At 37.7% G+C, this 18,934-nt stretch overlaps 1 protein-coding gene across 6 annotated transcripts in view; it reads left to right on the forward strand.

Moving 5' to 3' along the window:
* DYNC2H1 (dynein cytoplasmic 2 heavy chain 1) overlaps positions 1-18,934 on the forward strand; it is a 365,259-nt gene that overhangs the window by 219,217 nt on the left and 127,108 nt on the right. For all 6 annotated transcript variants that reach the window (XR_016219689.1, XM_051820199.3, XM_002708539.6 and 3 more), the window contains 3 exons: positions 3,675-3,785; positions 10,396-10,551; positions 16,374-16,449. Coding sequence is in view for 5 of the 6 variants with exons in the window: in XM_051820199.3 (XP_051676159.3) it covers positions 3,675-3,785; positions 10,396-10,551; positions 16,374-16,449 (343 nt within the window). In the remaining variant the exon portion in view is untranslated. The remainder of the gene's footprint in view (positions 1-3,674; positions 3,786-10,395; positions 10,552-16,373; positions 16,450-18,934) is intronic.

Below are 18,934 nucleotides of genomic sequence, written 5' to 3' on the forward strand. Positions count from 1 at the left end.
AACAATCAATCACACATATATAATTGCTTTAAAACTTAAGATGTTACTTTCACCATCCAGCCCAAGGGGATTTGGGATCCCATGGCAAATTTTTAAACTGTACCCTTAAAAGTAAGTCTGTAGGAATGCATGCAGAGCTGTACAGCCTTATAGTTTCTCTGTAGGACCTGAGAAAATAAAAAGAGACACAGCGTTTTCTAAGCTTAATTGTCCTTAAGCAACTTACATGGATAAATGACATTAGTTATATTAACATATATATTGTTTAATAGATAGCAAACATATATTACCTATATACTAAATAAGTTAACGTACATATACCACATGTATATTAACATGTAATGCATGTGTGTTACATACATATACACTGTATATATAGATATCATAAACACACACATATCTAAAGGGGTAGAGCAAGCACAGGGCTATTTAGACCACATGGGCAGAGCTGCAAAAATATTTTAGATGGGGGTGGAACAAGAGTGAGGCTATTTAAAAAAACAAAGGAGAGAAACAGCTGGGCAGAGCCAAGGAAATTTAAAAATGTAAATTTACCTGGGAAGAGTTGGAAAATAATAGAAATCTAGTTGTGAAGGTTGGGGAAGGAGCAGGAGGCTGCTTAAAATAACAAAATAGAGGGCAGAAACCTCTATTAAAAAACAACAACACAGAATAAAGTCGCTCAGCTAACCACATATGCATCCTGAGTCTGGCCATGGGGGGCCGCCATCTTGAGGCATAGTTTCTTGCCCATCTTTGAGGTGAGAAGTGGAGCATCCACCATGTTTAATGCTCCTTCTCCCTGATGCTAACACGTTTTCAAGCAACCATACCAGTTCTCCAACTAAAAATTAGCAATTGAAAACCTGTTTGATAAACCCAAATACAGGAGGCAGCATAAGTTTTAAGCTTTTTATTGAGTGGGAAAAATGCACAGGAGCATGAGGGCCCTCTCTAAGAGAAATCTGGATTCATACTGAGTAGCAGGAGCCAGCCATGTGGAGGAGCACGTAGGCCAGGAAGCACTGAGTGGGTGGCCTGAAGGCCATGTGCCACAATAGTGCAGGGGCAGCAAGCGGGTCCAGGAAAAAAAGGCCAAAAGCAACAATTTTACCATCCTAATAAATTGACAGCTATAGCACCTTGCACAAAATAAGCAGTCAATAAATCTCCAATGAATGAGTTAATGAATTGTTCAAGATGATTCATTATATCTAATCAAAAAAAGATTTTTGAACAGAGGTATATGTGAATATTCATGTAATTCTGCATTACAATTTTTTAAAATCAGTGTGTAAAAATACAAAACTCATATATAATAGATCATGTTTTAAGACACATAAGGAAGGCCAATGCATACTTGAGTTCTGCTTAATGTTCTCAACAAATGAATCATAGCTACTAATCTATGTAAATTTACCTGGGGAGAGTTGGAAAATAAGGAAGTCTTTTTTGAAAATTGATCAACTTTTTTGACTGGCAGAGTGACATAAAGTAGGAGAGACGCAGAGAAAGGCCTTCCATCTGCTAGTTTACTCCCCGAGTTGCCTCAAGGGCCAACGCTGGTGCAGGCCAAAGTCTGCAGCCTGGAACTTCATCCTGGTCTCCCCTGTGAATGGCAAGGGGCCAAATACTTGATCCATCCTCTGCTGCCTTCCTAGGCACTTTAGCAGGGAACTGGATGGGAAAGGGGACAGTCAGAGCCCACACCAATGCTCTGATAGGGGAAGCCAGCATCACAAAGGGTGATTTATCCCTCTGTAGCACACTGCTCGCCCTGGAAGCAAATCTTAATTTGTACTTTTTCATAGGAATAATCATTTTACAAAGGTTTAAAAACAGTTGATTCATTTTTTGCTTTTGGAACGTTTAAATGAATTTTTGGGCCGGCGCCGCGGCTCACTAGGCTAATCCTCCGCCTTGCGGCGCCGGCACACAGGGTTCTAGTCCCGGTCGGGACGCCGGATTCTGTCCCAGTTGCCCCTCTTCCAGGCCAGCTCTCTGTTGTGGCCAGGGAGTGCAGTGGAGGATGGCCCAAGTGCTTGGGCCCTGCACCCCATGGGAGACCAGGAGAAGTACCTGGCTCCTGCCATCGGATCAGCGCCGTGTGCCAGCCACAGCGCGGCGGCCATTGGAGTGTGAACCAACGGCAAAGGAAGACCTTTCTCTCTGTCTCTCTCTCTCTCACTATCCACTCTGTCAAAAAATAAAAATAAATAAAAAATAAAAAAATAAATGAATTTTTGGATATAAATTTACAAATATATTGTAAATCCAACTATATCACAAATGTATTCTTTTTTATTTCATGTTAGGGAAAAACTTTATGTAAGGCTTACATTTTAAAATTATGAGGTATGAATGCATTTTATTTACTTTTTTAAAAAAAATTTATTTGAAAGAGATTTTCATCCGCTGGTTTACTCGATAAATGGTTGCAATGGCCAGGGCTGGGCCAGGCCACAGCCAGGAGCTTCAAGAGCTGCTTCTTTTTTTAGATTTTCATTCATTCAAAAGGCAGAGAGAGAGGTCTTCCGTTGGCTGGTTCACGTTCCAGATGGTCACAACAGCCAGAGCTGCACTGATCTGAAGCCAGAGCCTTGAGCTTCTTCTGGGTCTCCCACACGAGTCCAGGGTCCCAAGCACAATGTTTCTATGGCCATTCTTTTAGTATTTTTTGATCATCTTAACTTGGTATTTCACATTAATACTAAAAATGAATGTTAGTGTCAGGCATAGATTATATTAAAACAACTTTTAGATAGCGCTCTTTTTTAGAGCTATCAAATCTGTTTGTCATTTTTTCTTTTAATTTACAGATAATTGTTGATTACAGAAAAGAGCCAGGAATTGTTTTAGGTACTAGTTACAGACAGGATTACTTGCTCTTTAGAACACAGTTTAAAAAACTGTATTCAGAAGTAAGTATGGTACAATGATGAATGCTAAGGGAGAGATTTACAAAATGCTGTTAGTGATTTCTGCTTGATATAATGGTAGGGAAGAGTTGGCAAAGAATTCCTCTAAGGTACTAAACTTAAATTGTATTTGGACTGATGAGTAAGACTCTGCTAGGTTACAAAGGGTATATTGGGCAGAGGAATAAGAAGTGTGAAGAAAGACACAAAAATCTGAATGTCTAAAGTGTACAATGTGAAATGCATGCAGAGATGAATTTGTATGGTGAAAACTTTATATTTCATGCCACAAGATATTTCTAAAATTTGTCAATGTGGGAATTGATACAGAAATATATAACTCGCTGAAAGAATCAAATGAAGTAATGAGATTGGGTAAGCCCTGGCTGGTAGTTTAGGCATAGCAGTTATAACCAACACTTCTTTTGTACTTAACTATATCTCATGCACTCTTTTAATTGCTACACACAATCTTATGCAGTAGTTACATTTGATTATTCTTCCTTAGAGATACTGTAAGTCATGGTACCCAGGATCACACAGCAAATAAGTGGTAAAGTTCATTTCGATCCAGTCCAGTTCCAAATTCTTACTCATTACATTAAGCTAGCAATAGAAAACATAAATTTAAGGAACTATCTCCAGAACTTTAAGAAACATATGAGAATATTACAGAAAAGTTTTAATAAGAAATTATTAATAATAGATTGATAATTTTGTGTGTTTAAGTAAATTTTTATTATTTTTGAAAACAAGGAGTTGAATACTCTTCGCCCTAAAGATACCTTTCGTCTTTGGCTCACTGCAGAAGTTCATCCAAACTTTACTCCTATTTTATTACAGTCAAGTTTGAAGATAACATATGAGGTAAGAAGATTTAAAACTTGGATCACTAGTTGTATGAGAACTGTAATGTCCACTTGCCTCTAAAGCTTTACAAAACTACCTATTAGTACAAAATGCAAACTTTCTTTTATTCTTAGGTGATATATAATGTACATAAATATTATGAAAATGTACTCAAATGTCATTTTCTCTTTCTATTTCATATACTTTTATTGCAGTAAATATATATGAAATTTTTTATCCATACTATCTTTAAGTATGCAGTACCACATTGTTAACTACAGGCACCTTGCTGTGCCACGAATCTCTAGAACTTTTTCATCCTGCAAAACTGAGCCTCGGAATGTAATGAAAAGTGCCTTCTCACTTTTCTACCACCATTCCTGGCAGCCACCATTCTGTTTTCTGCTTCTAAGAGTTTGACTACTTTATATACCTCATTTAATATAATCATTCAGTATTTGACTATTTGTGAATGGCTTATTTCACTTAAGATAATTTCCTTGAGGTTTATTTTTTTTTAAAGACTTATTTTATTTATTTGAAAGACAGAGTTACAGAGAGAGGTAGAGGCAGACAGAGGTCTTCCATCCGCTGGTTCACTCACAGATTGCTGCAACATCCAGAGCTGTGCGGATCCGAAGCCAGGAGCCAGGAGCTTCTTCCAGGTCTCCCACATGGGTGCAGGGACCGAAGGACTTGGGCCATCTTCTACTGCTTTCCCAGGCCATAGCAGACAGCTGGATTGGAAGAGGAGCAGCCAGGACTAGAACTGGCACCCGTATAGCTTCAGGCCAGGGCTTTAACCCACTGTGCCACAGCGCCAGCCCCAGAGGTTTATTTCTTTTTAAGACTAAATAGTGCCGGCGCTGCGGCTCACTAGGCTAAGACTCCGCCTTGCGGCGCTGGCACACCGGGTTCTAGTCCCGGTTGGGGCGCCGGATTCTGTCCCCTTGCCCCTCTTCCAGGCCACCTCTCTGCTATGGCCTGGGAGTGAAGTGGAGGATGGCCCAAGTGCTTGGGCCCTGCACCCCATGGGAGACCAGTAGAAGCACCTGGCTCCTGCCTTCGGACCAGCGTGGTGCGCTGGCCGCGGTGTGCCGGCCGATGCGGCCATTGGAGGGTGAACCAATGGTAAAGGAAGACCTTTCTCTCTGTCTCTCTCCCTGTCCACTCTGCCTGTCAAAAAAAAAAAAAAAAAAAAGACTAAATAGTATCCCATTATGTGTTTATACCGTGTTTTCTTTATCCATGTGTCCATCATCGGACTTATAAGTGTACTTGTTGGCTATTATGAAAATGCAGTGAACATAGGTAAACACATATATCTTCAAGATTTTTTTTCAGTTATTTCAGATGTATACTTCAAGCGCATTGTTGGATCAAATGGTAGTTGTATTTTTAATTTTTGGAGAATCATCCAGTTTTCCATTGTGGCTGTATCATTTTATATTTCCACCAACAGTGGACAATCCCTTTGCCTCTTCACTAACACGTATTTTCTGTGTTTATTTCTGAAGTATTGGTCACTTTAATGACTGTTAGTATTTCCTTGTGGCTTTTATTTGCATTTCCTTGATATAGATGTTGAGCATCTTTTCTTATGCTTGTTGAACATTAGTGTGTTTCTTTGAAGAACAATCTGTTTAAGTCCTTTGCCATTTTTAATTGGATGAAACTCGTTGTTATTTGTATGTGTATCTATATACCACTGGATACCAACTCTATATCAGATTCTTGGTTTGCAATATTTTCTCCCAGTTTGTAGACTGCCTTTTACCTGTGTTAATTGTTTTCTTAGCTTTACAGGAGTTTTTAAGTTTGATATAGTCCCGTTTGTTTTCGTTTTTTTTTTTTTTTTTTTTTTGGTGTCTTGCTGCTAAATCCAGTGTCATAAAGCCTCTAGGGGTTTTATTTCAGGTCTTATGTTTAGGTCTTTAATTCTTTTTGGGTTGATTTTTGTATATTTTGGAAAACAAGATTCCTAATTACTTTGTATGTGGACATCCACTTTATATATATATATATATATGTATGTATTTAGACATAACTAAGTTTATTTTCAAAGTTTCTTTGCTTGTGTAGTTCCTTTGTTTGACCACCCATTCTTCCATCCAGCCTGTTACCCTTATATCCTACTAACATACAATGTTGGGTAGATCCACTCTTGATACCTGATACACCTGATATATCTAAAACTATGTTTGCAATATTGTTTTGTAACTTTTTTTTTAAAGATTTATTTATCTGTTTGAAAGTCACACAAGAGACGAGAGGCGGGTGGGGGGAGGTCCTCCAGCCACTGGTTCACTCCCCAACTGGCCACAACGGCCGGACTTGCGCTGATCAGGAGCCAGGAGCTTCTTCTGGGCCTCCCACACAGGTGCAGGGGCCCAAGGACTTGGGCCGTCCTCCACTGCTTTCCCAGGCCATAGCAGAGAGCTGGATCAGAAAAGGAGCAGCCAAATCTCTAACCGGCACTCATATGGGATGCCGGCGCTTCAGGCCACGGCATTAACCCGCTGCACCCCAGTGCCGGCCTGTTTTGTAACTTTTAAAGGTCATAAAATGATAGGAAACTGAATTAAATCTTAAAGACTAGTGAAGGCATTTATGCTTCCATTTTCTGTTTGTTGAAACACTTATATCATTTTTTATAGTCCAAGGAAACTAATGTTTAGATTTATAATTAACAGTGGGATTGCTAGATCATGTAGTAGTTATCTCCATACTTTGTTCCATTGTGACTATAGTACTTTACTTATCTGCCAACAGTATATAAGAATCCCCATTCTCAGCATTCTCCCAGCATTATTTTTTAGATTTTCATTTTGTTTCGTTTTAAGTTTTTAAGCTTTTATTCAGTGAGAGAAATGCATAGGAGAGTGAGGGCTCTATCTAAAGGAGAAGGAAAAGTTGGGAAATTAAGTTGGGGCCTCACCGAGCAGAGAGCAGGCCAGGAGCCATGTGCAGCAAGCGTTTGGTTACGAGCAGCTGCTAGCAGCCTAGAGTGGGTAGCAAAGCAAAGGCAGATAGTGTGGGCAGCCCAGAGGCCACATGCCCCTAAGTCACGGGGCAGCATCGGGATCCAGGGCAGTGAGGGAAAATAAGGGGAAAGGGAAAAGGCTAGATTTTGTTTCTTTTAAAATTTTATTCATACCATTTCAAGCTGGTATGCGATGGTATTTCATTACATTCCCCTGAAGATTAGTGACTCTGAGCATTTAAAAGATATACTGTAGGCCATTTGTATGTCTTCTCGATAATTCTTCATCCAGATTATTTACCCCTGTTGATTCCATTATTTGTAGTAATTTTTTTGGCTAATAATTGCCTTTTTTTTTTTAGAACCTAGAAACCTTTTATTTAAGGTATACAAATTTCATTGATAGCATATGTAGAAATATAGGAACACAGTGATTCTTTCTACCATACTATCCCTCCCATCCACAATCCCACCCTTATTCCTCCTCCCTCTGTTTCCATTCCTATTTTTTACAAAGATGTATTTTCAGTTAACTTTATACTCATAAGAGTAACCCTACACTAAGTAAAGTGTTCAACAAATAGTGTGAAGAACAACAACAAAAACAAACAGGAAAAAACTGTTCCTCAACAGTTGAGACAATGACTGTTCAGAATCGTCCCATCTCAAAGTATCAATTTCATTTCTATAGATTGCCTTTTAGGTACTCTATTAGTTACCACAGATCAGGGAGAATTAATGGTATTTGACTTTTTGGGACTGGTTTATTTCACTAAGTATAATGGTTTCCACTTGGTTCCATTTTGTTTCAAATGACAGGTGACAGGATTTCATTTTTTTTATTGCTCTGTAGTATTTCATAGTGTTCATAAACCATAATTTCTTTATCTATTCTTTAGTTGTTGGACATCTGAGTTGATTCCATAGCTTAGCTGTTGTGAATCGAGCTGAAATAAAATGGGGGTACAGATCACTCTTTCATAGCCTTATTTCTTTTCCTTTGGGTAAATTCCCAGGAGTGGGATGAATGGGTCATATGATTGGTCTATATACAGATTTCTGAGGTATCTCCATACTGTCTTCCGCAATGGCTGCGCCAGTTTTCATTCCCACCAGCAATGAATATAACTTACTCGTTGAGTGGCTGCTCTGACTTTGGTGCTAAGTGAGCAGAAACATGTAGCTTCTGTCTGATTGCTGATTTCAATAACAACTAAAGTATTCTCTATTAGTGCATCAGTCTAAACTGTAGCTGTTTGTGAGGGTAGTGACTTGATGCCACAATGCATGTGGACTTCCAGTGATAGCTGTTCTCTAGTCCTGTGGAGCCCAGCACTGAGGAGGCACACCACATGGAGTGGATCATTTCCAAGTCCTATGGGATTGAGCATGGATGATGCTAGGGCTTATTATGGCAACAGCCTCCGTCTCAGAGCCACTAGACAGGGAAAGAGCTATCCTTAGGTTCCATGGAATGAGTATTGGTGATGCTGGTATTTGTGGTTCTGGCAACCACAGTTTCAGAGCCATGGTATGCTGATGAACTTGTCCACCCTGTGAGGCACACACTGACCCAGGACTTCCGGTAGAGTCACCTGTTGGCCTCTAGAAAAAGGTAGACTGGCCAGCACCGTGGCTCAACAGGCTAATCCTCCACCTGCGGCGCCGGCACACCGGGTTCTAGTCCCAGTCAGGGCGCCGGGTTCTGTCCCGGTTGCCCCTCTTCCAGGCCAGCTCTCTGCTGTGGCCAGGGAGTGCAGTGGAGGATGGCCCAAGTCCTTGGGCCCTGCCCCCCATGGGAGACCAGGATAAGTACCTGGCTCCTGCCATTGGATCAGCGCGGTGCTCCGGCCGCAGCGTGCCGGCCGCAGCAGCCATTGGACGGTGAACCAACGGCAAAAACGAAGACGTTTCTGTCTGTCTCTCTCTCACTGTCCACTCTGCCTGTCAAAAAAAAAAAAAAAAATGAAAAGAAAAGGGTAGACTGTAACAGTGGATTCATTTTAGAGATTACACTTCTCTGCAACACTTTGAGTTTGGAGGTTGGTAGGTAGCCGGTGTGAGCTCTTCCTTTGGTGCAGAGCAGCTCCCTAAACTTGGCATGAAGCTGTGAAGAATATGTTCTGTATTTAGGACAATCAATAAAGTAGAATTTCTCTTCCTCAGAGAGCAAGGGTCATAGTTGCTATATTCGTGGTTCCTCCCTCTCTGCTGTGATTTTAAGTCTTTGTGCTGTTTAGGGTTCCCATGGCTCCCTGCTGAGTTGCAGAGATCTTCAGTTAGTCACTCTTATTGAAATGCATTCCATCATTATCTTGGTTCTTTGTGGCAGAGGTGAATACAAGGCACCTCTATTTAGCCTTTTGGATTTATCTTTTTAATTTTTTTTTGAATAACCAGAAGAGTTTTAAATTACTTTCCAAATAACTGATGTCATACTCTGAATGTATACTATTTTTGTTATTCTTCACAATTCACTGAATTTCCTGCTTTTTTTCTTCCTTTCTTTAGGTGTTTATTTGCTATTCTGCCTGATTAATTAAGTTGAATATTTGACTGTTTATAGTTACTTGCATTAATATTAAAATAATTTTAAGTCTGAATTTGCAGTAAAGGATGACTGTAGTTTTTATTTCATAATTTTGGTGTAGTTTTTTCATGTTTTGAATTTTGAAATAGTCTTTTTGTGTATAGTTTTCTTTGTAATCATTTATTAATTTGCATAATCTGTACTGCCTTTACAAAACTAAGTGAATAATTTCCCGTTACTATCATGCTTTGTTGAATAGTGTGCAAAATTGTAATAGTTCTGATAGTGTTATAAATATTTCAGAAATATTTTTCTTTTTAAAAATGTAAATTTGATACTGAGTACCTTACTAGTGTGTATTTTCTTTTTAGTATAATAAAAAAGAAAAGTCTCTAATAACAAAAGGATTGAAAAGGGCCATGACTGGCCTTTGTAGTAGGTATTCTTAAAGTTCTGGCTTATATTTGTTTTAGAATAATTATATTTTTCTTATGGAAGTACATTCTTTTTTATCTGAGAAACCATTGTTTGAAGAAATATTTGACTTTTAAAGCAAGCTAATTAAATTAGGTAGATAAGCCTATGCATTATTTCTATTTTTTACATTAAAGATTTTTGGGAGGAGTTTAGTTAGCTTTTTTCCAAGAATTTGAATATTCTTTTATCATTTTCACAACTTAAAGGTATTAAAGTGTGAGGAATTTTAGTTGACAGTATATGTAAACTGCACATTGAAAGGCTCATTGGAATTCAAATGGTAACTAATGGTGAGGGATTCAAATGGTGAGGGATAACTGGCATGTTAAACTCAAATACTTCTTCATAACATATTATGATAAATGGTTGTTTAATTTCAATAAAAATTATGTAAAACTTATTTGGCTCTTATTATTGGTTATATAGATTTTTTAACTTAAAATTATTCTTGATTTATAATTGAGATTATTAGATATAAGGAGTTTAAAACTAGTTTTTAATTTGTACATCTTGAAGTGGCATAATAAAATAAGTCAAATTTTGGTAAGTGAAAATTTTTTCTCATTAAAATATTCTTTTAAATATGTTAGGTGAATTTGTAATATTTTTAGTAATAGGCTGTTAATTTTTTTCTTAAGTCACCTCCAGGTTTGAAGAAGAATTTAATGCGTACTTATGAATCTTGGACTCCTGAGCAAATTAACAAAAAAGACAATATACTTCGAGCTCATGCTCTGTTTAGTTTTGCATGGTTTCATGCTGCATGTCAAGAAAGAAGAAACTACATTCCACAGGTAACTGAGAACATGTCTTAGATATATTCTCAGCTTTACAGTTTTTATATTAGAATATTTTATAATTTAATATAAAAAGCTAGTGTTATGTCATAAGTTGGCTCATGATTCATATTTTTAGCTCAAGCTTTTTCCAGTTGTCATAATTTTCTACCTCCAGTTTTTTCTGCTAATCTTGTAGATTGTATGTAGTTCACATATACTTTATCTCTTTGAAACAAAGTATTCAATTTGTGACCTATCATAAGCCCTCAGTATGAGGTTCCATTTATATAGTTTATATCTTATCAGATTTCAAAAACCGATTTCCCATACCTGTTTTTCTTTTAGTATAAGACGATTAATATCTATTTTGTTAAGCTAGAAACCTAGGAGTTCAACTTTGTTTTCTTAGTTTCCTTACCCAAACCATTATCAAGTTCTGTTGATTGTGCTAACAAAATATAATTGATATCTATGTGCTTTTCTTGACATTTTTCTTATTTCTAAAAGGTGTATTTATTTGAAGACAGAGTGAAATAGAAGGAAAGATAGATCTTCCATCTTCTAGTTTACTCTCCAAATACCTGTAACTGCTGGGACTAAGTCAACTTGAAGCCAGGAGCCAGAATTTCCATCCCGTTCTCCCACATGGGTGGTGAGAAGTCAAGGACTTGGGCCATCTTCTGCAGCTTTCTCAGACACATTAGCAGGAAACTGCATTACAAGCAGAGTAGCTAGGACTCTAACTGGCACTCTGAGATGGTATACAGGCATTCCCAGTGGCAGCTTAACATACTGAACCTACTATTTTTTTTCCTAAGCCTTGTGATTCCAAACATATAGTACTTTCCTTCTAACTCCTTAGCCTTCTAATCCCTCTTTCTGGTTTTTGAATTTAGCAGCCAAAATTTTGTAATATATGAGTATGATTAATTCACCACTGAGGTTTTAAGCTATCAAATAACTTTTCTATTTTACTTGCATGAAAATATGCAAATTTTTAGCATGATCCAGAGAAAAGATCTGCTTATCTTTTCAACCTCTTCTCAGGCCCTTTGTCTTATTTGTATTCTACATTTGTCACCAAAGGCCTCTTTAAGATCCTTTATCCACCAAATTCTTTCACATAAGCTCTAGCTTTTATTGTTACCCAGTTGGTAACATTTTCTCATTTCTATGGCAGTCACAACTGCTCCTAACTCTCTGTTCTTGGCAAATGCCTATCTTAGCCATAAGTTGCATCACTCTTCCATCTTCAGATTTTCCCTCTTTTTCAACTCTTCAAATTTCTTTGGAAGAAATCTTTTCTCGAACTTCCTATCCTCATTTGACCTCTCATTTAGCCTCTCTATTTTACTTGTCAAAATAAGAACATATGTTCTAGAGTTGAAAAAACTTGGATTAGGGCCTGGTTCTCTAGTTTCCTAGCTATGTGACATGAAACAAACTACTTCAAATCCAGTAAACATCATTTTCCTCAACTGTTGAATTAGAATACTAATTTTGTGGTATTAAGTGAAGCAAACAATGTACACTTAGCAGTGCTTTACACAGTAGCATATAGCCAGTCAGTAGTACCTTTTCAAATGGGTGAAATTGTACATAATAATAGCTTTGTATTATTTCATATAATTTGTCTATCAAAATTATGGGGAGAGTGCACTTAATTATTGTAAGGCCATCACAAAACACACCAAATACCGGAGTAAGGGAAAGGAATTATTGGGGGGAAATTCGACAGACTGGAGGGAAGGGGCAAAGAAGGGAAAAGCGGGAGAAGGAGAGCGTAAGAGACAGAGGACAGGAGATGGAGAGAGAGAGTGAGAGAGCCAGGTGTTCAGGAGCAGGTCCTTTTAAAACTTTGCCGAGGGGCGGGCAAGGAAGTAGGAGTAGGGAATTCTATTAGGATGGGGGTGGAGCTTGACAGCGATAGTTGGGCCATGTGGCCACCTGGCTTCCAGCAATGGCAGCAGGGGCTAGAGCCTAGGATGGTGTCAGGGTATAAATCACACCATAGATAAGACTGCAAGACTGCACCATTTTACTGACAATTATTGTTAGTTTACCAAGGAGGAGAGTGTGTGTCAATGATAATAAACTTGCTCAAGGATTCATGCCTAAAAAGCTATGGAATTCTGAAATTACCAGGCTCACCTTTTTTTTTTTTTGACAGGCAGAGTGGATAGTGAGAGAGAGAGACAGAGAGAAAGGTCTTCCTTTTGCCGTTGGTTCACCTTCCAGTGGCCGCCGCTGCAGCCGGCGCACTGCACTGATCTGAAGGCAGGAGCCAGGTGCTTCTACTGGTCTCCTGTGGGGTGCAGGGCCCAAGCACTTGGGCCATCCTCCACTGCCCTCCCGGGCCACAGCAGAGAGCTGGCCTGGAAGAGGGGCAACCGGGACAGAAGCCGGTGCCCCGACCGGGACTAGAACCTGGTGTGCCAGCGCCGCAAGGCGGAGGATTAGTCTAGTGAGCCGCGGCGCCAGCTGTGGCTCACCTTTTTCTAAAGCCTTTGCCCCTAACTTCTTTGACATCAGTGTTTGGCAAAACATATCAATGAATCCTTTCTGGTAGATGAAGGATAATGATAGTTATATACCTTTACTGAGAAAATAAAATTTGTATTTCTTTTAAAGATTATTTTAAAGGCACAGTCACCAGGGGAGGAGAGAGTTCTTCCATCTGGTGGTTGACTCCCCAAATGACTGCAACAGCTAGAACTGGGCCAGGCTGAAGCCAAGAGCCAGGAATTTCATCCCAGTCTCCCGTGTGGGTGCAGGAGCCCAAGCACTTGGACCATCCTCTGCTGCTTTTCCAGGCACATTAGCAGGGACCTGGAATGAAAGTGGAGTAGCTGGGACTTGAACCATTACCCATAAGGGATGCTGGCACCACAGGCAGTGCCTGGACCTACTGTGCCACAGTGCAGGCCACAAATTTATATTTTCAAAAAAGATTACATTTCATTGTGTGCTAAGTGATACATGCACATAGTGTAAATTAAAAAACTGGAAAAACGATTTGCAATGAAATGTAAGTCTCCTCCTTTTTTATACCCTGACCACCCAGTTTCTATTCTAAGGGTTCCCACTGTAACATACTCATATTTCTTAGGTGTCTTTCATAGATGTTATATAAATATACAAACATTTTGAGTTTATATACATACTCAAATGTACCACACTACAAAAACAGTTCTTTGCTTTTTTAAGCAAACTGTTTTAGAGACTGTTAAATATCAGTACCTATTTAATGCCTAATTTTAAAATATTACTTGTATTATGTTGATGGACATTTTTTCATAGTTTTTAATTATTGGATGATCACTCATTTCATTTTGCTCTTTCAAAATAGTGTGCTAGTGAATATCCCTATATTTATTATAAATAACACTGATTCATAGTCACCAGTTCTAAAGGTAGAATGTTTGGGAATAAGTAAATGTGTATTTTTGAAAATTCATAACTATTATGAAATTACTCTTCATAGAGAATATCACTGTTTTTGCATAATAAGTTCAGTCTCAAAAATTATAAAATCAGAGGTAAAAGTAGGCAGAGTGCAATTCAATTGTTAGAGACTATTTCATAGGGATGAATAGTAAATATCAATAATCTTCTAGTTTGGAAGTAAATATCAATAATCTCATTTAGAGGTTTCTTCCATTGATCTTTAAGATATTTAAAACTTAAAAAATATTAATTTTTGCAAATAGGGTCTCTTATAGAATGATAAAATAAATGATATTAATAACCTGTGTTTTGAGTTGTTAGAACATTTAGTTAAAATATAATTGGAATTTTGTTAATTGCTGATGGGCACATATCCCTTACAGATCTTTAGTTCTTAACTTAATCTTTCTAACCTGTATTTTTCTTTCACAGTATTCATAATTTTCTTTTTTTAAAAAAATATCTAAATGGTATTGAACCCCAAATTTATACATCTACCTAAGATCAGTTCTTTAAACTCTAAGAATGGTCTTTAGAAAATTCATGAAAAAAAGCACATCATATTTGAATTCCATTTTTGCATGAATTTTTTGAAGTACATCTGTATATGCAGCTACTCATTTGATCTATCCTGTTGGATATCTCAAATGACTGGAAAATCTACATATTTTGGATCAAATACTAGAATATAGACTTCTCAAGATCACAAACTTTTGTGGCTTTCATTTATTGCTTTATTCTCATCAACAAGAGTGTCCATTGTATAAACCACCCTTCGTAATCTTTTAAGAAGTGGTAACACTTCTGATGATTAATCTCATGATATTCCTTCCCAAACCTATGTTAATTGAAAAACTTTATTTTAAAAATTAGAGAGGGAGATGGCAGTAGAGGGAGTGAAGCGAGGCAGAGACAGTAGAGGGAACAGGGGAGGGGATGAGAGTGAGACAGAGTTGTATATGGGGGAGACAGAGAGGAGGCAGAGGAGGGAGTGTGAGGCGGTGGGGAGGGAAAGACAGGTCAGAGAGACCCATAGTGAGGCGGAGTCCTAAAGACAGACACACACATGTACAAAGACACACACATAGTCAGACACATGTACACAGAAGCACACAAACAGAGTTACTATCCGCTGCCGGTCTATTCTGCAACACAATGGCATTGCTGGCTAGGTTGAAGCAGGGAGCAAAGATCTCAATCCAAGCTGCCACGGAGGCAGGGAACCAGCTATTTGAGTCTTGAAATGCTGCTTGCCAAGGTGTTCATTATCAGGAAACCAAAATAGGGAGCAGAGCTAGGAATTTAGCCCAGGACCTCCAATATGGACTATGGGCATCTTAAGTGGCATCTTAGCTAAGGCCCCAAACTCCTGCCCCTTTGTATTCTTTTAGTTAGTAAATAACTACCACCCATTTGAATAAGCCACGTGCTTATTAATCATTCTTAACAGTTCTGCATTTCATTCTTTATTTTCCATTATAATACAAGACAAGAATTTGGTTAATTTTATTTTCTTAATTAATAGATCTATCTACTTTTGTCTTTTTTTTTTCCTACTCCCCTTCCATCATTTCTTAGATTAGGTCAGATTTCTTATAGATACCAAATATGTATATTTCTATCAAACTTATTGTAGTTTGTAGTTGTACATGTATTTGAGTGATTGACTCCATATTACTCTCCACGTTTCACTGAAAGCTACGTGCTTGCAGGGCTCATTTATATTTTGGTATGTTTTTATATTCTCAAAGCCTGAAGTGTCTGTCATATACATCCAAGAAACTTTTTGAATGATGAATGTGTTTTAGTTTGATCTTAATTTATTAGAGAACTAATTATTTACAGTTAATGGAAACTGTTGAAATTACTTTCAGTTGTATTTCATATTCTCTATACAACATAGAGCTCTTTAATAAAATGCTGTAGCTGTTAGTTACATGTTTACAATTTTAAGTTCTAATAAGAATCTTCAATATGAGTGAATATTCATAATGAATATATAGGATATTATGCTATTTACTGTTAAGACTTTTCTGGCAATTATTTTTTGCTTTCATGTTTGTGTAGGAGATCCATAATTAGGAAGGAGAAAATCATTATCTCTGTCTACATGAGAATAAAAAGTTTACCAATTTGTTGACTTGTGATGTGACTATAATATCACACATTTAAATGATAAAAATTAATATGGTATTATAATGTACTTTTCATACTGTGGAAGTCAATGTTTTTTAAATCATTATTACTATAGATTTTTGTATAGTCATTTTATTAAATTCTGGAGTTTTTTAGTATAGAACATCATTTTTGAAATCTTAAGGGCAGTGGTGTTTATATATATCTTTCAACACTGCTTTGTTCTTCACTTTTGTTTAAATTTGTTTTCATAGGGATGGACCAAGTTTTATGAATTTTCTTTATCAGATCTTCGGGCTGGGTATAACATTATTGACAGACTCTTTGATGGTAAGCACCAATTCTGAAAGTTTTCTTGTTTAATCTCACGTTAACGAAAGCTGTCTTTGAGGTCCTGTGAACAGTATGGTTTCTTCAGAATTCACTTTAACTTCCTGTCAAAAAGTTTGCTTTTTTCTTTTTTATGTTCTCATCATACACATATTATATGAGGGTTCTTTATATTCTGTTACATTATTGATTTGGATACAACCCATTAGATTTTTGATTGATATGTAGTTATCAGGAAGCAGAAAACTAGAAAGACTTAGTCTTCACTTGTGACCTTAAAAATTTCTGGCTCCAATTGAATTAATTATTCCAATCTCTTTCAAGATGACTAGTAAAATTTGAGAGTTGGGGAACCAGCATTGTGGCACGGCAAGCTAAAACTGCTACCTGCATTTCTGGAATCGCGTGTTGAAGTGTCAGTTTCAGTCCCAGCTGCTTCGCTTCCAAATCAACTCCCTACTAATATACCAGGGAAGGCAACAGAAGATTACCCAAAAGCTTGGGGCTCCCCAACCCACATGGGAGACCCAGATGGTGCTACAGGCTCCTGGCGTGGGCCTGGACAAGCCCTGGCTCTCACGGCCATCTGGGGATTGAACCAAAATTGGAAGATATCTCTGTCTCTGTCTCTCTGTTTCTTTTTCTCTCTCTGTCTCTGTCTCTCTCTCTCTGACTCTTTCAAATATCTTTTTTTTAAAAAAGCAAAACATTTCTAATAGCCCAAATTCCACTTCATGGAACATTGTTTTCTAGTCGATGACTTCCCCTACATCTGTCTCAAGGTTCATACCAGATACTTGGGTTTACAGCTTTACATAATTTTGCAAAACTTGAGTCATATAGCAAGTATTATTGATGTATTTACACCCTTTTCAGTTAACATTATATTTGATAGGTTTATCCACATGGTTGCATGTGCTTATAGTCCATTCTCAAAGTTATGTAATACACTGTTGTATGATTTTTTTATAAGCTTCTGTTGATGAACATGGGTAATTTTCAGCTTACCATGGTTATGGGTAATATATGGCTATATCTTTATGTGATTGTATGGATGTATTTCTGTGGGAATATTAGTTCATATTATGTGTTTGTTCATCACCATTAATGCCATTAGTATTCCAAATGATTTTTATTTCAAAACTTTTCTTTAGCTTTTACATCAGGAAAGTGCACATAACTATTCACTTCAGTACATTTTTCATAAATTGAACCTATGTAGCTATCCTGAATTTAGAGTGTTGTTCAGGATTAGTATTTGGCCTGGTCTTTTAGGATGCCTGTGTCTCATATTAGAGCTCCTGGGTTCAATATCCAGTTCCATCATTGACTCCAGCTTCTTGCTAATGCAGACCCTGGGAAACAGGGGTGATGTTTCAAGTAGTTGGATTCTTGCCACTCATGTGGGAGACCTATCTAGCCTGAGCCTTTGTGGGCATTTGAGGAGTGAACCAGTGAGTGGGAACATTTGCAATGTTGATATTTCTGTCCCTCCCTCCCCCTCTCTCCCTCTCTCTGCCTTTCAAGTAATTTTTTCTCATGTTTTAAAAGGGCATTATCTTGAAACAGTATTTTACACTTTGTGTTTCTGTGTGGGTGCAAACTGATGAAATCTTTACTTAATATATACTAAATCGATCTTCTGTATATAAAGATAATTGAAAATAAATCTTGATGTGAATGGAATGGGAGAGGGAGCGGGAGATGGGAGGGGTGCGAGTGGGAGGGAAATTATGGGGGGGGGGAAGCCATTGTAATCCATAAACTGTACTTTGGAAAATTATATTTACTAAATAAAAGTTAAAAAAAAAAGGCATTATCAGAAACGCCACTCCCCAAGCCTTTTTAATAAGCCAACATTGTCCTATCTCATGCAATGGTAACTACTTTTCTGACTTAGATGAGCTGTGTTGTTTATTTTTTCAAAAGACAAGAGACACAGAGCCAACCCAACATCTTCCTTTGTTGATTTACTTCTCAGATGTGCCACACAGCCAGAACAGAGCCAGACTGAAGTATTTGAGCCATCACCTGTTGCTTCTCAGTGTGCATATTAGTTAGTAGGAAGCTGGAATTGCAAGGGGAGCCAGGACTCAAACCCAGGCACTCTGATATGTGATGTGGTGTCCCTAGCTGTGCCTTTACTCACTGTATAAATGCTCACCCCGGTGTTCATTTTAAAGTTTATTTTTGTGCAGATTTTTTTGTGGAGGAAATATAATAATGCTTTCATAGAAACCTGATAATTTTCCAAAATGCTTTGGAATATTTATGTGACTTTTATAGATGGTTTTTATAGATGAGGAAACCAAAGCAGAGAGTTTAAATGATGTCTTTGTTTCAAGCTTGTGAAGAATTAATAGCATACTGTAATTTTTACATATATCATACCATTGATTGCAAATAAAAGATTCTAACATGATTAGTATCATGGTAAAAATTGACCTGTATAATTATGTACATGGAATAGATTTCATTTACTTCA

Source organism: Oryctolagus cuniculus, chromosome 1, assembly GCF_051225735.1.
Source record: "Oryctolagus cuniculus isolate XC-2025 breed Fujian yellow rabbit chromosome 1, ASM5122573v1, whole genome shotgun sequence".
Classification (NCBI taxonomy): domain Eukaryota; kingdom Metazoa; phylum Chordata; class Mammalia; order Lagomorpha; family Leporidae; genus Oryctolagus; species Oryctolagus cuniculus.